Source organism: Thermobia domestica, chromosome 16, assembly GCF_964235325.1.
Source record: "Thermobia domestica chromosome 16, izTheDome1.hap1.1, whole genome shotgun sequence".
NCBI lineage: Eukaryota > Metazoa > Arthropoda > Insecta > Zygentoma > Lepismatidae > Thermobia > Thermobia domestica.
Genome location: NC_137469.1, coordinates 125,495,716 through 125,522,925, shown reverse-complemented (window position 1 = coordinate 125,522,925; position 27,210 = coordinate 125,495,716). Strand labels below are relative to the sequence as shown.

General features: G+C 33.9%; 1 protein-coding gene across 2 annotated transcripts in view; it reads right to left on the bottom strand.

The window, feature by feature from the left end:
* The window catches only part of LOC145673395 (uncharacterized), a 476,309-nt gene that overhangs the window by 186,724 nt on the left and 262,375 nt on the right, over positions 1–27,210 (bottom strand). For both annotated transcript variants that reach the window (XM_081743054.1, XM_081743055.1), the window contains exon 11: positions 19,571–19,764. In XM_081743054.1, the coding sequence (XP_081599180.1) occupies positions 19,571–19,764 (194 nt within the window). The remainder of the gene's footprint in view (positions 1–19,570; positions 19,765–27,210) is intronic.

Genomic DNA, 27,210 nt, shown 5'->3' with positions numbered 1-27,210 from the left:
CTAGATGATTTAACGTTTTAAACAAATGGTGATGTTGCATGCACCATAAAAATTAACTGCAATATTTGCTGTAGAAAATTTATTTCCGAAAGGAAAACGTGCACGAGATATAAGTTTAAATGCCCATTATATTATATTATTTAAAAATTAACATGAAAAATTAGAAATACAATGTTTTGCTAGCCCCGTTGTGCCATGTTATAGTAAACAGGTTGTGAATGTGTTCAAAATGTAACATGTGAACCCCGCACTTTTTTTATTATTTGATTTAACGCAGGAAACAAATGATGCGTTACGTTTACATACTAATAAGTTTCCTCGTGGAAACACTGCGTGTATATGTAAATGTGAAAGACAGTAATTTAGCAGTGTACGTTTAGTTTAGTTCATGATCTTGAAGGTGAAACAACACATTGATACTCTCTGTGGTTTGCGCAAATGTAAAATTGCAAATGGAAACAAGTTATACAGCATCCATACGGTGATTTAACAGGTACTATCTCATAAATTGCTAAAAACAAAATAAAAGGAAATATTCCGCTTAATTTGCGTCAGAAGTAACGATTATGTAGACATAACACCATCTTGCGTGCTCTATTTACACAAGGCAGAGCATTTCAAAGGAGAAAGAAAACTTTATTACAAAACTCTGCTGCGTTTTTATCATTATTTGGTGCTGTAACAAGTAGTTTATTTGGAAGATAAATATTTCAGAATTTCGTAAAATGATTTTAGTTCCTAAAAATGCAATGCAGCAAATGAATGGAAATATAAAATATAAATACACATCAATCGTGTTTAGATGAAGAAATGAAGAGTGTCTTACAACGTAATGACGTTAGTATTGATGAAATTTGAAAATTGTTTCAGCAAGCGTTACATCACAAAAATTCGAGTATATTACCCATTATTTAAGATGTTCAGGAAAGAATATCTCTAAAAAAATAAAAATAATTCTATTTTACCCTTTGTATCGTAATTTTAAAATCAGTACCTAAAGCACATCGAAGGAATACATATCTATTATTAAAATAGTTGACAAGTTCCAATAACATTTATTGGGATCAAACAATACCAAGTTCTAATATTATAGATTTAATAAATGATGTACGTACACAGGAATTTTCAAGAAATCAAATAGGTATTCATGAAATTAAAGTTTTTTAGGTGATCTTAATGTAACGAGTAAAATTATTTCTACACCTATAGTAAATCAAATACTAACTTTTAAAAATCAAGAAGCCCTTAGATAGTACCAAATATATTTAAAAATTGGAAAGAATATAAAATGTGAAAATGGTAAAATTGTCAAAATTATATTATGATTATATGAATCCTGCTTCTTCATCATGTATCAAAATAAAACACAAAACAAAATTATCAAAAAAGAAAATTTAAATTTGGTTAGCACCTCAAGATGCATGTAGATTGCATGCAGTACTTGCACCAACACGTAAAGTGGTTGAACGTAAGAAATATTATGTTAGGGTAGCGAATGGACCACTACAAATGGATTTAGCACATATTCAAAATATTGCGAATTTTAATAAAAATTATAAATATATTTCATGTTGTATAGATGCTTGTTGTTTTTTATTGTACGCATGTTGTATTCCCTTAAAAACAAAAACAGATCCTGAAACCACGAACATTTTTCTAAAAATTAATCTACTGGTGTTTAATGTACAAACTGATTTAGATACACAATTATGTAATCGACAAATAAAACGTTTATTTCAATTATATGAAATTAATCATTATACTGTACATACTGAAATAAGATGTGCATTATCAGAACGATTTATGAGAACATTAAAAGAAAAATGTATCGTTATTTTACTGCAAAAAATACATATCGTTATATAGATGTCTTAGATCAAATTATAACAAGTTATAATAACACGTATCATATTAGTATTGAAACGTCACCAGCACATGCAAATGATTCTAATGTGGATCAACTTTGCAATCCGTTGTACGGTTATAGTAATATAAATAAAAGGAAGCTAACATGTAAGTTTCATCTGAGTAATTATGTACTTGTTAGTAAATATAAACATAAGTTAGAAAAAGGATATTTACCATAATGGTCACAAGAAATTTTAACGATTAATAAATATATTCCAACAAATCCGGTTACCTATAAATCAAAAGATTGGAATGGGAAAGAAATTAAAGAATCATTTTTTACAGAGGAATTACAAAAGTAAATCTTAATTCGTACAGAACTTTATTAATTGAAAATGTATTAAAACGAAAGAAAGGTACGGTGTATGTAAAATAGTTATGTTATCCGTCAAGTATGAATTCCTTTATTAAAATAAGTTCTATTGTCTTCAAAATGAGTTTAACAATAAAGCATGATTTCTGTGTCACACTACCTTCAAACGCTAGTAGTGAAATTTTTACTAATAATACAACTTCATCATTTACAGTAAAGCTTGCAAAACTTTTTCACTTAAGAGAAGGAGAACGGTATGTTTCATTAAAACAACTTAAGATACAATTTAGTTTTTATAATGTTCGTGAAAGCAAAAAATTGTAATTCAAACCATTATTTATGATGAGCTTGAAATTAATAATATTGATATAACAAGAGTATAATATTCTTCCGTTCGTCTTATTTTAGAAATATTACTGACCATGTACGTGTGTTAAAATACCATAAAAATAAAAATAAAATTATTATTAAACATTCTTTAAAATTAAAAGATCTGTGTATAATTGGTATGACAGTGGATTACAAAATTTATTTGGTTTTATAAATGAAAATACAACCGAGTTTGAAGATACTATTTTTGCAGAACCTTCTATCCAGGAACTTCCTGTAATAAGACATGTAAAATTTTCATGTAATTTAGAATATAATATACCAACCATTATTAATGTTTGTGTTGATATTGTGAAAAAAATGATATTGAACAGATATTTCGTAAAGTTGGAGCGTGTATTATTGAACATCGACATGCTAAATATTTTGTGTTTCACACGTCACACTATGCTAAAGTTGAAAAGGCACATCTTAACACAAGCAAAGTAAACTTAAAAGATGAACACGGTTTAAAATTGCCATCCGAATTTGAAACTTCAAACTTGACACTTCACTTTAATCGAAAATGATTTTTAAAAATATAGATAATAGTGTTTACATCACATTTGTTTCTAATGCTGGTACTAACGCATATCCTAAAAAGACCTCAACATATTTTATAAATCAACTAAAAAATCATATTCAATTATCAAAAACCGATTGGTTTGCAGGATAAAGTTAATTGTATGTTCCTTGGTTAATTGTATGTTCCTTGGAAAATGTTGTTTGGTTCAAACTTAAAAATGATGAACCGTAAAAAGTAAAAGTGTAAGTGGATGTTATCCCTCCATACATCATATCATTGTGGAATTAAATAAAGTATTAAAAGATATAAGATTTTCTGTATCAAATATTGTACAAGTAGAATGTAATAAATTCGTTGAGTCGATTACAAGGATTGTTTCCTGACAATGAACATTTGGTACTACATTCTCGTGGATTTAAACAACTATACGTTGAAATTGGATATCCATATCAAATTCTTATTTATACAGATATCATGTAATTTCAGTTTTGGGTGACACAAAAGAACCATTATTATCTATTACAAAAGTATCGAATATTAGATATGGTAATGTACGAATAATATCTTTTCAAGATATTCACTATTAACCACTTGAGAAATTTTCCTTCAATACTATTGAAATATTACTAAAGGAAAACGCAAGGCGCAATTTACCATTGTGTTGTGGGAAACGGAGTGTAACACTTCATTTTAAGCACTTTAATTAATAAAAAATAATCAACTTCAATAAAAAATTAAATTAAACGGAATTATGGATATGGTATATAATATTTTTCAGGACTTGTATATCAACGGGGACATGGTATAGGTATTTTCTTTCAAGGATTATTTCGCTTTGTATTACCGTTTCTTAAACAAGGTGCAAAATCATTAGGTCGTCAATCAGTAAAAACGGGAATATAAACTGCGAGCTATGCATTTGAAAATAAACCATTTCAAATCAGTTCGTGCACGTGTGAAACAAGCTGGTGAAATATTAAAGACAAAAGCTGTTAACTAAGTTGGACAGTTGTTAACTGGTAGTGGTAAGAGTCGGGCGCGCAAATGTAGATGCTTAAACAAATATTCGATTTGGTCCTCATACGAAACGTAACCGAAACAACAACAATAAAAGCAAATGGAAATTAAAAAGGAAAATATGTCGTGTTAAAGATATATTCTTATAATGGCATTACTGAAATCAAACAGTGTGGAATATTGCACTAATGATTTTGATTTATTTAGTACCCCAATGACAAACTGCCATTGAATCTTCAATCACTACTGAATATCGTCCAATTTCAACACTAACTTCTGATGGTTCTATTGATTTTTTTATTCCGGGTAACACTAGAGAATTTTTTCATATTGCATATCTTTATCTTTATGTGCGTAACTACGTTAGGTGCGTGTATTCACTGATGAAAATCAAAGAGATGATTACTTTGATAGCCTTGCATTACTAATTGCAAAAGTAATAAAAAGTTTTTAAAATAAAATCTGCAAAATATATCTTACAAATAGTTTCGCATATCAAGATGAAAATTTAATCTTGTGTGGATATTTTGTTTATACTTTCTTCATTGTAATGTACGCAAAAAAAGTTTTGAAGCATGTTTAAATATATTCAATAAATATGATCTTAAACAAAATGATAGTTGCATTTAACCATGTATCAAATATAATAAAAAGAAAAACAACAGGTAGATTAGATTAATAAAATTTTTATTTCCAATTTTAAATCTTGTTTTTTATTTACAAGAATATACAAAGAAAGCCAAAAGCAAAATAGTGTTACAGCTTTGGAAATGCATTAGTAAATGCTGGTGATCGTTCACGTTTTCACCAAAAGCATAATTGTTGTGCATTGCGAAATGTACATCCTATTTTTTCTAAGCGTTATGATTATTACTTGTAATAGGATGAAACAAACACAAAACATTAAATAGGTTCGCATGGAATGTATTTATTGATGGAGAATGTTTACTTTCCAAATCAATAACATTATCTAATGCAAAAATCTTTTTGGTCCACACTGATTTTTCTTCACCTTTACAACAAGAAGTTGCACCTTGTTTACAAAGTTGATATACAAGGTAACGTATTTGCGATAAAGTATCGCTGCATTCATTATTCCAAGTTAGTCCATGCAAGTTTAATGTTAGCCAATCAATTTGTTTTTGACAATCTAACGGAAGTAAATTGCATTCTACTGGTGATTTTATTAAACAATGCAAATTTACTGTATCATGACACTTAGTTAAACAAAATTCACGAGTGATAAATCTTTTATCTGAAAACTTGAAACCCTGTATCTCAATATATACCGGTTTACGCATGGTGAAATTTCACGTTTACGTTGAAAGGAAAAGGGAATGATTTGTCTAACAAATTCCTTGTTCGTTAACAATACATTCGTTTCTCGTATAAGGTTTATACTTGAGATTTCACTATGTTCTTTTTCAAACAATTCAAATAATTCAAGGAGAGTTTTCTCATTGGTTAAATACTGCACTGCATAAACACCAATGTTCTCAGGATTCAATAATATTGTATTAAAGAGTAAGTGTACATTTATTGTTTTTAGTACATAATTTGCACTAATATGATTTTCACTGAACGATACACAAAAAGTATTATCGCAAAACATTTTGCACATTAAGTTTTGTTAACATAGTTCAGGCATTTCAGTGTACGAATTAAATCTGTCTTTTTAACTAATATCAGTACAAGATCTTTCCTTGCATTTATATCAATTATTAGTTCACCATATGTAATATTAAAATAGTCTCATGTTAATGGACGAATAGCACAAATCCAAATTCAAACCCGCAACTTAGGAGAGGGGAGGAAGAGATATTTAAAAACAATAGAAAATGACCGATATTAGTGCTGAATCCACATCTTGTAGGGTCACTGAGATGAACGGTGACACTTCCGATGCAACGGCCTGCAACATGGGGGATATATATATATATATAGATATGTACATATAAGTGATCAAAAATGACCGATATTAGTGTTGAATCTATAGATCTTGCTGTCGTCGAGATGACTAGTGACACCTCTGATGCTGTTTAAGGCCATTTTTAACCCCGACATTTGAGGGATGAGGAGGGGTGACATGCATGAAAATGATCAATGAGCAATATCAGTGTGCACTTAAATTATTTATTTCAACCCAGCAAAACGGGTAATATATGCTAGTATGTAAATAGTGAACAGTGTTACTATATACAAAGATCTGATTGTGAATACGAAAATGTTCTGGGTGTCAGAAATTTTGAGTTGGTGTTTGAAAGACTAATAATTCTAGGATCTATAATAAAAGATTCTACTAACGACTATTACTGAAAAGCGATGCGGCCTTTCCAATGCAATTAAGTTATCTGATTCTGTAGTTTAAAAAATATGAAAAAAATCAACACGAATACGTATTCGAGATGGTATGAATAATTACAATTTACTCGTATATGGAGTAATTCAAATGAAAACAATGCATATACATCGTATACTTACGAACACATCAAACACGGAAGATACTTAGTTTGTTTATTAGAATTACAATGAGACACATAAAAACATTACAGATATATCACTAAACATCAATGGCGAGTAATAGAGTGTATTCTTCTTTCATATAATGCAGAATTACATCCTGCGTTATCTAATACAGAGTTATTTTATGTCGTTATTGAGTCACATTAAATACACTTAAAATAGCACACGGTAGCCATCACCTAGAGTACCAATTCAAGAGTGAATTCTCTGCTACAGAAGAAACAACTAATCTTCTACTTATATAAGAAGATATAATGTTCCGTATATATTAACATAGCCTTAAGTCAATTTTACATATATTTTCATCAATGAGACAGACATTTGAGTCACACCTCACCAAGAGTAAAACTGTACCCTCTCCTCTTTAATTGTCCCTTGCTTTGTTATTTTCTTATTTTAAAAAAAATCATAATATTGCATTACATCTACACTTCTCCTAAATTTTCCAGCTCGACTTCTTCTTGTGTACTTTTAAAATTTCATGTACTGTATCTCCATTTTACATTTAACCGTTTTGTGGAAATTTGACCGGAATTCTTTTCTACGCTTTTTCTTTATAAAAAAATCCATCTCAATGTACTACAACTTTCTTTTGAAGTTTATGATGTTCTCACATAACAGTTTTTCTTCTTTAAACCAAATGTTTGGCTTCCTATTGTACCGCATGCAACTAACTTTGTTATTTCTTTTCAGTGTTTTCGTACACTCACATATTGCTCTACTACTTCCTTATCTTTTTAAAGTTCCCAAATCCATTTTTTTAAATTCAGGAATAATCATCTGTATAGCTTCCTACACACCAATGTTACTGCTCTTGCAGTCCTTGCAACAGAGGATATTTACTCTAGTTTTTCTGCTATTTAGGGGGATGCGACTCAGTGGTAGAGCGTTTACTTTTGGTACTTGGAGGCCCTGGTTCGATTGTAAGTAAGATTGTGGTGGGCAAAATTATACCTATTCTCGGGCCACTCCCGTTTCATCCCACTCTTTCATTTCACTAATTCTTCCATCATTATTCACTTTCTTTAATTATCTTCTCTCTTACCCTAAGGGGCATAATCATCGGGCGTTAAATTCAAAGATTTTCATTTCATCTTTTTCTTGATAGTTTTCTTATTTCCATTGTCACAGAGCCGATAGAATGAAAGCTTTTTCTTTTTCTTTCTAGTATACTAGTGAAATTTTGAGATATTGCAAACACAAGTTAAGATTTATTTTTTCTGTCTTCTATTATACGACAATTTTCTATTAAAACAAAACTAAACTGATAAACTTTTTATGCCTGAGTAGCAGAAAACACCCTATTCCCTCTCTTTTCTTGTCCAGCTGATTGTTCATAGGAAAACTTTCTTTTGTTGACTGAGAAGAAGAGAACAAATCCATTATTCTCGTAGGGTACGAATTTTTTCTTGTGTATCTCCTAAGTTCACAGAAATATCATGGGTTGTCTAAATTGCCTTCAACTCTTTTCTCATCGGGTGGGAATCTTTCCTTACTCGGGCACACATTTCGGATTGCTACGACATTGGTTAAGGCAATATATACATATTGTATTTCAGGCATCGCAGTTGCACAACAGCTGAAAGGCTGACCAAAACAATGAGTCATTTCCTTCCTTTTATATACTTCTTTGGTTTGTGTCATTCTACGAAATCATTAATCACATAAACTGAAGTCACATGCACCGTGAACCCTTGCTCTTCGTTCTGTGGTGCATTCGTGTTAAATGTTCGAGGTACTATTCTGTATTTAAACTGTAATGCTTTGCATCCTGTACAATGATTGATATAAATTCAAAGATTGATAATCTAATATTCCTTGCCTACCCTTATCGTTAGACTTTATATACTTTCTTGCAACATATTTTTGATTGATCTAGGCTCTTGTTTTAATTCTTCAACCTGTACGACTATCCTAACATTTTATATTTTTCAGATTCCTGAGTTTTGTGTGGAATTTGTTAAGCTTGTCATTACTAATAACAAAATATTACTTCAACGCCTAAGATGGGGCCATGTTGATATCATTACTATTTATAGTGTTAAGGCCAGAAAACTGGTAAAAAAATAAATTATTGATATGATACAGGCAATGAACATTTATTAGAAAGGCAAAACATTTTCCACAATATAACACATATATCAATTAGCACAAAACTCAAGTGGAAAATATTACAAAAAAGAATAATAACATTTTATAAGAATAAGGATAGAAATGCATTGTAACTATCTTCAGTTTTGCTGCTCTCCTGTCTGGCAAACCAGACACAAAAATTCCTCTGGTATGACCTCTACATTAAACTTTTTTGCATTTGCTGCCCTTATGAGAATACTTGGTGTTATTTGTTGATCTAGGGCGTAAACCACACCTATCACGTTTCGATGGGAGTCTTTCGTCCTTATAGTAGATTTAATACTTTGCTATTCTTATGCCCCTTCCTGTAAGTTTTACAGCCTGAATTGTGAAATTGTCGTAGCTTCTTGGTTTATTTTAGTATGTGAAGAACGGTGTTCTAACAGAGGTTCAATCAATTATCTGCCAAGTTTCTCCAGAAAATACTTCAGTTTATTTTTCAGCAACTTCAAGTCTATATATCTGTTAATGTCTTTCCAAATGACAAAATCTTCATAAGCAGCAATATCACAAACTTGAGAAATAAAGACTATGGCCACCGTCTTGTCCCCTTACGGCAAGTACATTCCTCAATAAGCTTATCTAGAATGTCAACGGTGCTCATTACTCTATGGTAATCCAATATTATGGCTTGCTTGAAGTCGTAACCTTCGTCAACAATGCAGTGTTCATGTGCAAGCTTGAGGGGAGGATGACATTTTTTTTTGTACGTATGAGACCAAATGTCAAGTTTTTGGTGAACAAAATATCGGATAAATAAATCGCTCTCTGTTTCACATTGACTAGACACTTAGGACGATATTTGCGATTGTTTTGCATGGACCCCACCTGAGTCACATTCCATTCTACAAGTTTCTCTGCCAAAGTTATCATGAAGAAGTTATGTATAGTTACATGGCGACCAGAATAGTTCGAAAAAGTTGCAGTTGTTTCTGAACACGGTTTCCTTGATTCACTTTAGGTAGATTGCCAGTTCAGCTTAAATATATTGCAGGTTACAGCAGTAGAATATTATAGCATCACAAAGCATACAAACTTCTATGCAATATTTCACTAGATTGTTAGACATGTATACTTTTGATGGGCATTTGCTTCAGAATTTTACCAGTTCTTCATGAACTCTACCGAATAATGGCGCTTCATACATATTTTTAAACTTCATTGTGTGTTGATCCTTTGTCTGTACTCCATAGATCATGAATAGTTTCACGTAATTCACGGTATCGTCCAATCAGCATCAGTAACGCACGAACTTCCACTGTGTCGGTATCTGCCCATATGTGACGTGTATCATCTGGATGAGTTTAATTCCAAACTTCTCCTTTATGTCGACTTCTTTGGTTAGAGAATGTCACAATGATATTGATAATTTCATTATTGATGAATAGAGAAAACGCAACAATATTTGCTGTTGAACCGTTAGCATGCTGAAAATATTATGAGTACAAGACTGTGTAACACGTTGAATGTATTGTCACGACCTTCCTTGTACATGTTGATTCCGATTGCCTACTTCATTTGCTACTTCTATAATTTCAGCCTCAGCATCAGATTATGAAATATCAGATTCACCACCTAAATCCCTTGACTCAACATGATCTTCAATAATTATCAAAGCAAGTGCCTCCTCGATAGTCAAACCGTCAGGATTCATTTCGTAGAACGATCAAATGTAAACAACCGAATACATAGCATTAACTAACGAAACGAGGGACACACTTACACTCGGTTGCATGGAAATTCCGTAGTCTCAGCACTATCTTCTGAACTACATTTAGCAGGCTGCAAAAAGTTTCTTCTTTTCTCTCGGAACGCAAAGATGATTGAAAACTTTCATTTATTCTCGAATTACCTAAGACGGGAATCATATTCTTTATTTTTAAGGTACGTCGATTAGGTTTGTGCAGTTGCCTTAATCAGCCTTTCGGTTATTTCATCATAGTTTGTTTTATATAAAAATTATCTAACTACGTAAATTAGAGGTTTACGGCCTCTCTTTGGCAAAGGTTACAGTACACTTTGTGATATTACTACAGATACAACAGATTGTCTAAGTGGAATACTAATAGAAGAAGAAATTGAGGAAAACAATGAAAAATATGTAAAAAGTAATCTTGAGAAACAAAACAATAAATAATACAGTGCAACATACCATACCAATGGTGGAAATAAATAAATACTTATAATTAAAGAAAAATAATTAGGGATATCATTCAAAATCAGGTTTCATAATGATATGAAGTGCAATGACGTCATAACCACATTGGGAAAATTGCGTAGTAACGAGAAATCGTGATTACATCTTCTGTTTGGTGCGACTCGAGACTGATGAAAGAAATCATGATAGTCCAATGTAATTGATGAGTGAAGAACATGTGGTAAAATAGGAAAATATGAGAAAATGAAATGAAATCTTTGAGCTTTACGTCCCACGTTTGTGCCAGTTAGGCTAAAGGGGACGGTGATGATGAGTAATGAATAAAATGTTGGAATGAAGAAAGTCGGAGGAAACGGAAGAACTCCGAGGAAACCCGCGCATATGGTGTTCGTCTACCACGAAGTTCACTTGGCGGGGGCTGGAATCGAAGCCGGGACCCCAAGCACCAGCGGTAAACGCTCTACCACTGAGCCACCGCGGACCCGGGAAAATATGAGGTAGATTATATTTGATGAAATTAATGTCAAATATGACGGCGTCCAGACTTGTTGTGTGAGCATAGAGAGTAGTATGTTGAACGTGAAGTGCTGATAGCAAGACAAAGAATCGGGTCAGCTCGGGTCAGGTTATCGGGTCGGGTCACTCGAGTCTGGTTATCGGGTCGGGTCATCCGGGTCAGCTCGGGTCGGGTCAGTCGGGTCAGTTCACTTTGGTCAACTGAGTTTAGGTTGAGCTTAAACTCGGCTGGAGTCGAAAGCTGCTGTTTTTCACTAGCTGCCTAATTAAAAATAGCAATTTTCAATTGATTTTATAGAAACCATAAATCTATTTTGAACACTTGTAGCTAGTGTTTTTATGGTAAATGCTTATTTTTGTACTTGTGTGCACTTAAATTTTTAAATATGGAAGATTGATTTTACCAATCGACTGTAATATTAATATCTACGCCAATATGGAGTCTGGATTTAGAACAAAACTAGAAGTGGTTCAAGCAAGGCCAAAAGAAAAATTGGATATGGACGACCAAGCCCAAGCAGGGCTGCGGTGGCTCAGTGGTAGAGAATTCATCTCTGGTGCATGGTGTCCATGGTTCGATCCCAGCTTGTGCTAACTGGGCTTTGTGGTGGAGAAACGCCGTGTAGGGGGTTTTCTCGGGGTTCTGTTTCCTCCCACTTTCTTCATTCCACCGTTTCATTCATTTCTCATGGTCACCATATCCCATAGCCTCGGTGCAGAATCGAGGGACCTTATCTGAATATTTCATTTTATTTCACCAAGCCCAAGGACATCCATCGATACAAGAACAAAGACGAATTGCATAGAAATCTTGCTCTTAGCCTTGTTTTGGTGATCACCAAGTAGCGATGCGCGTATTTTCTTGCTTTCCGTATAGTATGAAAGACCATAATCAAAATCACATTTGGTGTTCATTTGTACCGATGAGGCGAGCATTCTTGGCTCTTGTATAGCATGAAAGTCCACCAAGACTACGAAATGCAGGACCAAGACTTGACTGCAAGACAAAGAATAAGACGCAGTAGTGATGACCAAGACCCAGGGAGCGAATTGTTTGAATTTAATTTGTTGGGCTGAAAGTGATGAAATAAAATTAGTACTTTATAATTAAATATTATACTGTATTTTTTAAATTTTAAATTACAAAATTCATATTATGTATCTTCTTACGTGTAACTATATATACTGTAAAATACGTTTTAATTATCGAGAAAGAAAAATCAAAGTGGCACGGGTCCCGGAATCATAAGAACCTATTTTGGAATGAAAGTTGAAGGGTTGGAAAAAATCACAGGTGTTCTTTTGTTTCCTCAACCCTTATCATTGTAGTTAAACGATTTCCTTTTGTCTCTGCCAACAGACTCTTGCTACTGCCTTCCGAGAAGACCCCCTGCCGTCCGAGCAGGTGAGAACACTGACCTTGAAGAAAAATTTCGTCACATAGAACTAAAGCAAGAAAATTCTCCCACGTCGAACATTGGTATCAGTTATAAAAAGAAATAACCAAACTTCAAAAGTGCCAAATATTCATTGAGATGCATATACAAATCCCCCGCTTTATCTAGCTAGTGGTTAACGTGTACAGTAGCGTCGGAAGTATTTTTCAGCTCGGGGGGGGGGCAAACTGCTGTCTAGAAAATAGACATTGGAATGTAACATAGGTAAGATAATACGAATATATGTTTGTAACGTAACAATAATTTGATTTGATTGGTTAATAATAATAATAATAATAATAATAATAATAATAATAATAATAATAATAATAATAATAATAATAATAATAATAATAATATAGTGAAGCTGTAATCAGTTTCGTGAGAGTGAAATTTCCATCTATTAGAGGCATCTCAGTTTACATCTTTAGATTAATTAATCCCGTGTCAGTTTTGTGCTGGATTTTGGTCTGGTGAAGAAATTTTCAACCACTGAAATCAGAATTAAAAACATATAAAATTGTAAAATTTGTACTGCTCACAATGACTGTTTGTAAGTACAAATTTTACTATTTTATATACTGGTACATATTTTTAACTGTATTGGACATGGTCACACGGACATTATTAAAGAATCTTAAAGCTACTTAAATCACTTGGAAATGAGGAAATTAAAATTATATTTTTACAAATCCAGTTCTGGTGTTGCAGTACACTGTAATATTAGAAATTGCTATTTAGAACTACAAACTTTGTAACACCTTGTAGTAGAAAGTAACTTGTACGTTATAAAACAGGCTACATGATTAAGTAAAAAAAATAAGGAAAACTATTTTTTTCTACCTACTTGACTTCGTACCAGAAATGGAAACACGGAATTTTCACTAAGGATTTCATAAAATTTATATAGAAAATTCAATTACACTAATTATCCAGAGTTATTTGTATTTTTTACTACACTTACTTCAGTATATCCAGTTTGTTATTACATTCACCTCTCTTCCTAATCTCATTATATTCACTTCACTTGACACTAATAAAGTACGACACAATTAATAAGAAATAATTCAAGTTTATAGTGAATTTTAAGTGCTATTTTGTAATTTAAATAATTGGTTATAATACGCATAATATTTTCACTTACGTAATTCTACATTTATTTATTTTCAAAATTGACCAATAGTATCTTTTCTTTCGCTTGTCTTTGATATGAATTCTCCTGCAATGGTGTTTAAATCTGGTCGCTAGACATATGCAACAACAGCAGATGAGCCAATCTTTCCTGCGTCATGGACGTCCTCAAATATGTCTTTAGACTACGCAAACAGTAACATCATTTCAGATTTGGCTTGGGGAGGGGGGGCAAGACCCCTTTATATATGTAAAATTTCGCGTTTTTCACTGACTTACTACTATTCTATTGATAAAATTTATATAAATCTCACTCAGGGGGGGCAAATGCCCCTCCCTGCCTCCCCTAAATGACGCCCCTGTTCGCAAATAGCTGAATGATCTTTCGCAAATACTCAAGAAGCTGGCATAGTGAGAACGAAAGTCCCTAGACGAATAACTTGGTCGAGAAGACTGCGACCAGTTGGGATTTCAGCACTAATAGTTTTTAATATTCTGATGGTCATCAGCGACTCAGTCGTCATCAAAGTGGGTGGAAGCAGCTTGAGCTGAGCTCATAATCTATCCAGGTTAAAATCCAACAAGTGAACTTCCAATTCCTGCTTCAAATATTCTCTTGAGAGAGGCCCATCAGCACATATAGCTCCTCCAGAAAGTATCTTCTAGAGTTTTATGAGTTGTTTGAGGCCTGGCTGATTGAAACGACACTGCACTTCATTCAACAAAGAGTCAATGATTTCGAAGTACATTTTTCGAAGATCTGATACAGGTTCTAGGGTAGCTGCTATAGAAGGATTATCAATCTCTTCCAACCTAATTGGTGTTCTCTTTGATCTTGATGAAGTGGGCAATTTTAAGTGTAGTATGTCTGCATTTTCCTTTGCTTCCTTATAGATGTTTTCAAATTCACTGTCCGTTCGTAGGTTTCTCAGAGTGTTACTGCTCTTTTAGCTCCAGAAGCAGAAGCTTCAGAATTTTGAAGCACTTTCGCCAGTTGTCCGTAAGGTACAAAAGCACGTATACTGACTATCAGAAAAATATCATTCCGAAATTGTTCATTCTTTTCAAATGTCCTTTTAGAATTACTTTTTGATCATCGTTTGGACCACTTGTATTACTCATTCTTTTCGAACGTGATTTGAATTCGTTTTTAGTAGATTGAAATCTGATTAGAGATTTTCGCCTAACACACTAGCGAGTAGGACAAGCAGGCAATAAATATTTAGGATTGCTTTTGTTAATAGTTTTTCAGGGTTCAAGAACAATGTCGGCGTGCGTATATTGTCTATCGTTTTGCAGAATCCAGGTTGATGTTTCAAACGTCTTTCACTATGGCCCGCACGTCACACAAAGGTTCGCATTTTCGTGCTACTTCTTGCGATGGAAGATCTAATGGATGATTACTGTAATGAATGTATACAGCTTTCAGATGTTGAGTCGAAGTTATCTTCTGCACACCACTCACTCGTCCTGACATGATAGCTGCACCATCATGACACTGTTTGCGTATATTTTCTGCATTCAGGTTAGGTTTCGCTAGAATATCTTGGATAGTGAATTCTGTTTCCGATTTTGTGCCATGTGGGCTGATCATTTCCATAAATATTTTGTTGGGTTTCATGAATCAGAGTCAATACAGCGCACACAGATACAACTGTTCTTTCTTTGAAATATCAGTCGTGGAGTCGGCTATGGTTGCATAAAATGGAGACTCTTTAACTTCCGCTACCAAGTCTCTCTATATTGCATGTCCCATAATCTTTAAAATTCTTTCAATCAGCACTAAGCCAGTTATCCTGTCGATTAATCCATTGGTTGAGAACAGGCACATCCATTTTTCTTTCATCCAGGAGTGACATCAAATTACCCGTACTATGCAAATGTCCACTGATTGCTTGACCACTGCGAGCTAAATATCTAACAGTACTAGTTATTATAAGCAGTGATTGTCTTTCTTATTCTTGTTTACAAACTTGGTCTGAAAGGAGAGCTGAAATAGAGGTTCTGTTTCTGCACTCATATCAGAACCCTTTCACTACCACTGGGATATATGTGTCCCACGATACATTCTCAGAGAAACCCTGTAATTTACCACATTTTATTGCTATGAATCGATTCCTCTGGTAAAGAGAAGCCCGCTAATGGTTCACAGAATTCTTATTAATATTATCTAATAGACAGTAATGGAAGTGAACGTGAACAATGAAAGTGATAATGGAACAGATGAAAGTGAGGAACAATGTACTAGTGATAAAGCAGTGGTTGCATGTACTGTAATTTGGAAAAGGATTCCGAAATGTAAAATATTTGTAATCATAAATACGACCCAATTGTTTTTCTGACAATATACATTTCATAATTGAAAATACAAGATGATTATTCATGTCAATACCACTGGGACATAAAGGTCCCACGTAAAAATATCAGAGGGATACATAATGTCCCACCCTTCCCACATCGAAAAACGAAACGGTGGAAACTGTTTTTTATATATATTTATACGTTTGAAAACAACTTAAAATAGCCATATATTAATGTTTTTCACTCCGAAAAAAAAATGGTAGTGAAAGGATTAAACGAACAGAACGACAATAGAGTTAGCATTTTTCATATGCTCTGAATTATTAATCCTACCTTATACATTTTTCCTCCTCACTATAAATCTTACTGCACTCTGCATGTTGTTTGTAAGAACATTAATTTAACTTTATGGAAAATGTATTTAGTTCCTAAATGTCCTGTTACTCATTTAAACTGTTATATTTTTCTAACTTGAAAATCTCGCTCGACGACTCGTTCCATATTGCAGACTTACGATTACTTAAACAAAAAATTTAAAAGAATTTACAGTGTTTCGAGAATGTACACCAATGGAAATAAAGAGAATTTTCAATTCTTTTTCCTAACTCTTTCTGTCTAACATGGGGGCAGAAAAAGCATCCGGTCTCTTGTTTCAAAGAGAAAGATGAATCTGGAATAGATAATTTTTTTCACATTACTATAAAAAGCAAAATTTAGTTCATATAATCAGTGTTGTGTGATGTTTTTACAGTCTGAAAGTGAGGGGGCAAAAAGGGTATCTTGCCCCCTCTGAATATTTCAGGAGGGGCAACTGCCCCTTTTCCCCTCGGCTCCGGCGCTCCTGAATGTGTAAGACTTTGGTATACGTGGTCCGGATTTAATTCCCAATGGGAGTGCATTTTGGCGTTCACCAAGTGTCGTGAAAATAGTGCTCTCAAACGGATCGGGTTGACCCGACCCGACCCGTGACCCGACCCGACCCGACTCGGATCGGGTCGGGTCAGCTCGGGTCGGGTTGTCGGGTCGGGTTGTCGGGTCAGATCAATCAGGTTGGATCACGGTTCGGGTCAGTCGGGTCGGGTCGGGCCAGTCAATTCGGGTCACGGGTCGGGTCGGGTCGGTCTTCAACCCGACCCGACCCAACCCGTTGAGAGCACTACACTAGACGATATGTTCTGTCTGCTTGGGAAAGAATTTGATATAGGCCTATTTAGCTTGGAGTTTAGAAAAAGACTACCTTGTTATAAAATATTTAATAGAAAATTCATGAATTATCAATATTTTCTCGGGATCATATGTTCAATTCATCACACATCTTAAGACAATATTGCTAAATTTATGTCTTCTGTCGCATGATGCACAAAGAATCAATATAATGCAAGAAAATAACCTAATTAAAGTCCTTCGATACCTGAAATCACACACACACACACACACACACACACACACACACACACATATATATATATATATATATATATATATATATATATATATATATATACCGGGTGATTCAATAAGAGGCCTATATCGCAGCTAATACTGCATGTAGAGCCTTCAAACAAAAAAATTGGATTACAAAATCGTATGTGTAGAATGCAATGAAAATAGTAGCGAGACCAGTGGCGTATCGTGAATATCTCCAACGGGGTTATCTGCAAAATTTCACATGGAAACAAAGGTTGGTTGTGCCTTCATTGAAACAAGCGCACATTGGAAGAAACGTCTAGAGGAAGAACATTGGCATATTTCATCCTCGTTGGCAGCAACACGGTCGCATCAGTAGGTGAAAGACAGATGGTGCGAGGGTGTTTCCTCTCGATGTTTCTCCCATTGTGCGCTTGTTTCAATGGAGGCACAACCACCCCTCATTCCATGCCAAATTTTTGCAGATGACCCCCGTTGGAGATATTCGCGACACGCCACTTGTGTCGCTACTACTTTTATTGCATTCTACACATACGATTTGGTACTTTAATTGTTTGTTTGACGGTTAAATGTGCATTATTAGCTGAGATAAAGGTCTGCTACGGGTAGTCAGATACAAGTCTGCAACAATGCCTCTAGTGACTAAATGAGAAAGGATATGACAAAGTTTGTCCTCTAAAAGTTACCTTACATTTAATATCCTTTCGAACGATTCCAACATTTATACCACTTACCATTGCAACTTTTCAAGTTGCCCCCCATTGGAGGTTTTCACGAGACGCCACTGGTCTTGCTACTATTTTTATTGCATTCTACACATACGATTTGGTAATGCAATTTTTTGTTTGAAGGCTGTACGTGCAGTATTAGCTGCGATATACGCCTGGTACGTTCTTATTGAATTACCCGGTATATATATATGAATTGAGGTATTGAAGTGCTTTAATATACACAGTTATCTGTCGTGTTATAGACGTCTTCAGTAACATATTATTTAGGAAAATATTTTGGAAAACTAAATAATAACATAAGTCAATATCTAATATGAACGAACAAATGTTCATATTAGATATTGACTTATGTTTCTAAAATGTTCTTATTGTCACTATTTAAATAAATGGCAAATGTTCTGGTTCGTTTCATCTTATCAGTTGTTAGAATATTTATTAACTCTTAATACGTGTTTTATGGATGATATAAATATTATTTAAATTTTCCAAGTTGTTTACTTGTGTAATTCTTCCTAAAATCGACTATTCTAGTTGAGCAGAAGATATTACTTCAATATGTTTTCATACGTTTGTTTTGCAGGATACATAATGCCTTGTATTACTTTTTTTTTAAACTTTTTTTTACGGAAAGATAAACAGCAAACTCTGAACAGTTAGTTATAAAAGCAAAACTTCTTCTAATTATTTCCCAGGAGATAATGTACCTAAAATGGGAGCCACATTCCCTCGCTGAACTGCTATGTTGTTACGTTGTATCAGAAAAGTAGTAGCCCGCTTGTCAGCAGTAAGGTGTGCATTACGTTGGCCTACTTCTTTGATGAAATTGGGCACTTCAAGGCCCCAAATGCCGCTCGATTCAATGGCTACGAGCACGAACGTGTATCTATCGAGCAGATCTTTATATTTTCTTCTTTTCTTGCATTCTCTGCGGGCTGCAATAGCTCCTTCTCGAGATGAAGAAAGAGTGGGATTAGATGACGCGAAAGTGTCGGAGGAGGTGAAATCCCAGAGAAGATATTCATTATATGTAGAGCGAAAACAACTGTATGTTTGTTAATACTAATTAATTACAATACTCACGCTAGAATTAGAAGCAGTTCCTTTGAAAATTTGAATTTGGGTTTGATTATTTAGTTCCAGGTAAACAGTTAACGAGTTGGAAGTGTTGGGTGTTATGTAGTAAGTAAATGTAACACAGAATTTGCTGCTGGTAATAGTCATGGGTACACTTCTTAATGTAGCTTCATTGTCATCTACACGAGCAAAATATTGATCTGAAAGTAAGAGAGGTGAAATGTAGATAATTATTAATATTTTACAGAAATAATTAATAACTGTAACAATTCATGTAGCAATTTAACTTGTCCATAATAATAATAATAATAATAATAATAATAATAATAATAATAATAATAATAATAATAATAATAATAATAATAATAATAATACATCGTTGCATCTGAGAAAGAGCTCTAAATCCAAGTTTATATCTTACACAACTTTTACAAAGAAAATCGGTTGAATTTTCTTATTGTTGGTAAGAATTTGTTTAGGGTTAGTGTCTGTAAATTCGTTGCTACACGGTGAAGATATGATACAATCTTAGAGGTTTAGTACAAAATTTAGGGTTGCTCTTTCTAAACTTTAAGCCGTAAGAACTGCGTTATTTGTATATATACAAGACGAAATCGTCACAGTATGATTTATCAATACACAGGTCAAGCACTTGAGCCACAAACTTAAAATTTTGACAGTGCATTGGATTTGTGAGCAGGCATCAGTGATGAATGGCTTTTAAAAATAAATATAGCGAAAGAGGAAAATGTGGTGGCAATTATTATAGTGAAGTGTTTGTATCTCCGAATCTTTCAAGCGTAGATTTTCAGCGTGTTTAGATATTTTACCTACAAATAAAGGAAAAGACTCGTAGGAGAAAGAACAAAGGTTCATTTGTTAAAATAAGATGACTTTGTCTCGAAATTTCTTAAGAAATAAAATTTGGCATGTAGCTTTTCATTTAGAATAAATAAAGACGTGTTTCGGCATCCTTTTTAAATATTTACCTCATAAGATCAAAAAGGGATGGATGATATGTGAAAGCGTAGTCGGAATAAATGCGGGATCTGGAAGCCAGTTCTCCAGTAAGCCGAAGACATGTCTATATATAAAGGAAATTATGCCAGACTGACTATATGACTGACGAACGCCCAGACCATACCATTTAAGCTAGGAGCTTGAAATTTTAACAATGTATAAGATTTGTATCCTAAGAGTTAACTAAGGAAGGATATTGTTCTGGAAATTTGAGCAGACAGAAAGGGAGAAAAGATTAATAATTATTATAATAAAATATTAATATTTTTGAATATCTGAATGGTGGAATACATGAAATTTGGTATATTAACTTCTCATTTAAAATGATTAGACAGGTTCATAGTTTTTTATGTATTCTCTGGGGGGAATAATATAGGAAGTAATAAAAAAATGTACTGTTACAATTGCTGTTGTAGAATTACCATATCTCAAAATCCTTTAATGTTAGGGTAATGACATTCGATATTTAGACTTTTTGATTTAAAATAATTCAAGATATGTGTCAGCGTTTTTTTTATATTTCCCCAAAAAGGAAAGAATAGAGACGGGTAGAAGAAAGAGTGGTTTTCGCAATTGCTAAATAAGATGACCTTATCTCTAAAACTCTTGTTCTTTTGTAGTTCTTGAAGTGTACGGACATGTCTGTTTATAGCATTGGACTACACGGCTAGTGATCGTGGAACATGAAATGTATATATAGAAAAAATAGATTTATGTCTATCAGGCTATGTTAATGGTTATATCATTATTTGGTGATGATGCATTACTTAAATCATACATAGTATATTTCATACAAAAATTCTTGTGCTTAAGTGGCATGTAAATAGGGTTGTCATTCATTCCGGAAAATCCGGGACCATCACGCAATCGAGATCTGGGTCCCGGCGTCCCGAAAATATTTCTCGGGATGCTTAAATATTCCGGATTTTGGCGAATAAGAAAGGAAGGAAATATTATACTTTGCTATTTTCACAGGATTAGGTATCTAATTATTCTTTTCAACTTCTAAGTATGGCAATTCAAAAGTTGAAAAACAAACGTGAATACATAAAGCATGCATTTAACTAAGTTCTCGATTTAACTACTTTGACATTGAACAATACATTCGTGGGATTTATTGAGTTGCTAGTTTGTTAACAATAACAAAAATAAAGTAAAAATTCAACGAAAGAAATTCTATGAAAATAGCATAGTCGCCAGAACATATTGGCAATGAATTAACCGTTCTGAGGAAAAAGATACAACACGAACAGACAAAAGTGAGAAACAAGACATCATACCTTAAATGAGCTAAAACAAACTCTGAAAGCCACGAAACATAACAGATTCTGAGAAATGAAAACAAAGAATCAGTTTTGCTTAAAAAGGAGTATATCATCTTCTTACGTTCGCTTAACTGGGATGGAAAAGTTCTACTAAAATGACTAAAAATGCTTACATAATACTTGAACAATTCTATCTAATGGAAGAAAGTAAATTAGTATATAACACTTCTTTTCACTTCAAGTATTTCTAAGATTATCGTAATTTAGTAGTGTCCTGAATTTTCATTTTTGAAATATGGCAACCCTATGTGTGAATGAACATTGAAACCAAAGTTAATTTGTAGATAAAGTGAATATCAGTGCTATGCGTTGACAACAAACATTAAAATAAAATATTTTTGTAAATATATCATCATTGTATATGCATGAGCACAGCCATTGCCCTTGGTTAATGGAAATAAGGTTAAAGATAAGAATTTTTCGGTTTAAATGGTAACTCAGCATATTTAAAAACTGTGACATTTTAGCCGGATAAACATGGATATTAAATGGTTTAGTTAAAAGTGAGTGATGTGAATGAAACAGAATGATTGTTCAGAAATACAAAGAAAATGAAATGGAAAAGTGTAATAAATCGTTGTTGAAATGGAAAGATTACATCTTCTTTTAAGAGACTGGAATAATTATACTGTAGAATAAAATTGATAATTAAAAAAATAAGGATAAATGTAAGAACTGTGTTGCAACGCTGACAAAGGTGATCGTATCTTTAGATGAACACGTTGTAAGGAATAATTATGTAGGTGAAAGTGTTCCTAATAATAGCTTAATTTTAATACACAACAAGAACAGGTTGTGAATGATGTGTTACGTGGAGATCAAAATGAAGGACAAGTTTATATTTATGATGAGGTAAACAGTGAGGTAATACGAGGGTCACGCTATATATTTTCAGATACAAGAAAACTACAATTTGTGTGATGGAAATGAGTTTATTTCTGTTCAAAGTAATCCCTACCTACAACAATGTACTTTTGTAACTGAAGCTTCCACAACTGAAATATTTGAAGCCAATCACCTTTGCGTATGCTCTCAAACAATGATGAATTCTCTCATCAATCTCCTCCACCATCCTGAAACTTCGACCACGTAAATGCTGTTTTACATTAAAGAACAACCAAAATCACACGTGGCCAAATCAGGCGAGTAGGGCGGATGTGGAATGGCTTTCACCTTTTTTCGCATAAAAGAAGCAACTGTTTGCTGTGGCGTGTGTGACTATGTGTGGCTTTGTGTGGCTTTTAAATTCACTATACCACCGAACCACAGTTGCCAGCGATGGACGTTCATCACCAAATGCGTGTTGCGCACCGTTCAAGACCTTGTTGTTCACTTAAACTGACTTTGAAATCATTGTAGATCAACGCGCGCACATGTTCTCTGGACAACTCCACGTTTCGCTGAGAACTCATCTGTACCACGTGCACTCTGTGACACGACTCGACTGACGTCAGGTATTTACTCATGAATGATGGTACTTTTTAAAAATGTAATGCTGACAGCTCTCACTCCTCTAGTATCGTGGAATCTCATAATATATAGTCTGACCAACGTAATGATGAATGATACAAATTTACTTCCTATTGGGGAATTATTACTCACTGCATATCAATGTCTGTAGTAAGAAAATTCTAGAGATAGATACAACTGAAGCGCTCAGAGGATGAAGGCCTTATGTTACATTTTTCAAAACGTTGAATTCTGGAGATTCATACACATTTTATATGTTAATCATGCTACGTGGTACATCATTCACTGAGTCCGGATCCCAGTGAAGAGCTTTGGGGACAATGAAGGGCGTATTTTAACATAGTTGTGAAAGTAAAGTTTCCCGAAATGTACAATACAGGATGTGTTTACAAAGTTTCAAGACTGGTCTGAGAATACAAAATGTATTAAACATTTTTGTACAGCGAACTAAAATTCTTCGAAATATGAGCCTTGGGCATCAACACACCGCTGCCAACGTTTTTTACATTGTTCATAGGCTCCCTGGAAATCTTCGCGCGCAAGGCTGTTAAGGGACCTCGTCGAAGCTCCCACTGGAATCGTGTCCAATCGCTTCCTTTTGAGGACTTTCTTAATTCTGGGGAACAAAGAAAGTCGCAGGGAGCGAGGTCTGGGCTGTACGGGACTTGCGGCAGTGTTGCCACGTTAAACTTAGCCAAAACTTCAGCGGTGGCGAGCGACGTGTGAGAGGGCGCTTTGTCGTGGTGAACAACCCAATCGTCTTTGATCTCGGGGCGGACCTGGTGGACTCGATCCTTCAAACGACGGAGCACTCCAGCGTAAAACTGACCTGTGATACTTTGTCAGGCAGGAACAAACTCCTTGTCGATCAGTCCTTTAGCAATCAGTTTTCGACGGAGGTCAATGACACACACTCACTCCACTAGCGATCTTTTCACTCCAACGTCCCGGAGGCAACTGACGGCGTGCGCTCCATTAGCTGACACCACCACTACCTCACCCTGTCGGTTGAATGGGAATGCGCACACACCCTTACTAAGGAAAACATCAGTCTTGAAATTTTCTAAACAAACCCTGTATTTTATATACTACCTTTAACCTCTAATCGGTTCAATTGTAGGTAGTATCAGTGATTAAACATGATCTGATGTTGTGGAGGAAATTAAAGAGATTTTAAAAGTTATATGTGTGAAAAAAGCAATGATCTGAAACGAGGAAAATAAAAATCATAAACAAATACAGATAAAACATTAAAAAATGCTCCTCAGCATAAGTATTCCAATTTACAGAACAAGTAAAGCATGGAACCTGGTAAAGTGGCAAAATTTGTGTTTGACAATATAAATATATTTGAACAGGAATATATTACATTAGAGGCAGAAATTCGCAAAGTGTAGCGCGATGTTTTGAGATTAAGAAGGAAGGAACAGGCTAATTATATTGAAGAAGAGTGAACCGATGAGAATAAAGAGAAAGAAAAGCAATCTATTACCATCCAAGAAATTGCGAAATAAATAAGGATTGTCTCATCTTGATTATAACCTAGACTATATAAAGTAGAAAAAAATATCGACAAGGAGGAGGTTATATATGTAGAAGTGTGAGCAAAATAAAGGGCGCATCTCTCTAATTTGATTTTTTTAAAATATCTCCGTTTTCTTTATATATTCGAAATTTTGGAACTTTTCCACAGAAGGAATGGTAAATGACAAACATGTTTTCAATATACGTGTTAAATATTATTTTAAAATAAAGAAATTAGAAGCAGAAAACATTAATTGGGTCAAAATTACAAAAATTACCAACTCTGTAGAAAAGGGTAATTTTCTAGTCTAAAAGGTGAATTCTGTAGTTCAACGTAGAACTGAGACCTCTACGTCACTGACAAGGAGAACAATGTGGATTCATATCTATAAAAAACTATTTAATCAAATGTTTCTAACATTTCTTGTATCCATGCAGATATAACATGCAGACTCCACATAAATAAAGAAAACACTGGAAATTATATATCAAAAGGGACGAAGTGAAAACAAAGATTTGTAAGAAATCAGTACCACAGTTGGTTAGTGCGCGAATGTAACGTTAAGTAACGAATATGAGTGAAGGCGGTTCGAGCCCCGTTCGGAGAACTACCTTTAGTATTGTAATTGTTTATTTATTTATTTTTTGTATGTGAGAAGAGGTTGAACTATTACGTAACTTTAAAACTCATCCTGTTATTAAAGTAAGAAAAAATGTCGTTCTTGCACCTGTACTATTCTTCATTTTTGTTTGCAAACGTTTCGTAATTACATTCTGTATGTTCATTGCTGTTTAAAAAAACGCTTTGCAGTAAATTCTATTTCTGATAACGGCGCATAAAGAATGGTTTCCAGTAATTTGCAGCATTTTAAATTCAATTTGCACATTACTTATCGTCTTGAAAATTATGATTGTCTCATCTCACGGCATCACTACCTATTTACATTAATTATAGAATCTTCTTCTCTATCGATTTGTAAACCGTCGTGATTAATCCGATTAGGTAGAAAAGCGTAATTAACTAAGAAAATTCATCATAATCAAAACGCCAAACACGTATTTCAGAGTTGGATCCTTTCTGATTTTGAAAATGGTCCTGCGTACATTATAAGTCATTGGTCAACATCTTGTATATCACATCGTCATTAACAGATCGTATATAAGAATTTTTCCTCAGTAATAAGTAAAAGCTTGTAGTGACTCTTATTGGAAAGTTTCTATTTTGAGGGGAAGTGACAAGATTTTTTTAACAAATCTTTTTCCTTGCAAACCAACAACAATATTGATTGGTGTGCCAATACTTTTTTCGGGGCGACGCGTCATTTGTTCATTTCCAAAGTTTTCCTTTCTTCTTGGTCGTTCTGTGCCCTCTTGCTATCAGCACCCAGGGCAACGGCCCCTCTGGCCCTTCCCAGCTATCTCTCTGAATTTGCTTCTAGGAAAACTTTAAATATCAGTAACCATTGAAAATATTTAGTTAATTGAACAAGTAGTGAATTCCTGACACATATGGCATGTCGAACACTTTGAATGTAGTTATTCAGTAGCAATTATAGACATGTTGCCACTAAGGTCAAAATAGAAGTATTTTTGTCTTCTACACTTCGAAAACTTTGAACTACATTCAAATTGTTCGAAATGCGATGTCAGGAATTCACTACGTGTTGACTTAATTAAATGTTATCGACGGTTAGTGATATTTAAGTTTTTCCTAAGACAACCCACCTAATTTAATAGTGTTGTCACGAGACGAGACGAGACATTTTTATAGTCTGTCTCGTCTTGTCTGTTGTAAACGCCGTCTCGTCTGGAAAATGATACGACTGTATCACCTTGAAGTATCACAACTAATTAAATGCTTTATACACCTTCATAAATATTTACAGAGGAAAATTAAATATTTAATACGGAAGGCTGTTTTGAAACAAGTAGATAAAGGGGTAAGTGGTATAATGCATTTAATTAAGTAGCGATTCCACGAGAGGAGACAATATCAGAATTTGAAGACGATAAATAATGTGAAAGGTGATTGTAAAATTCCCTATATTACTTCTTTTAAGAAATAGAAATTACTGGAAAGCATTCTTTATGCCCAAAGAATATACATAAAATAATTAGGGAACATTTCCAAATGAAAATGATGAATAGTAACACAGGTGGAAGAACCGCAATGTTTATTACCTTGACATCGTGCTGAGTTTTAAACAAATGCAGTAGTTCAATTTTTTCTAAGATACAGAAAACAAACAACTATGATAGAAAAAACTTTATGCCTACGGGGCTCGAGCCGCCTTCAACAACATTTAT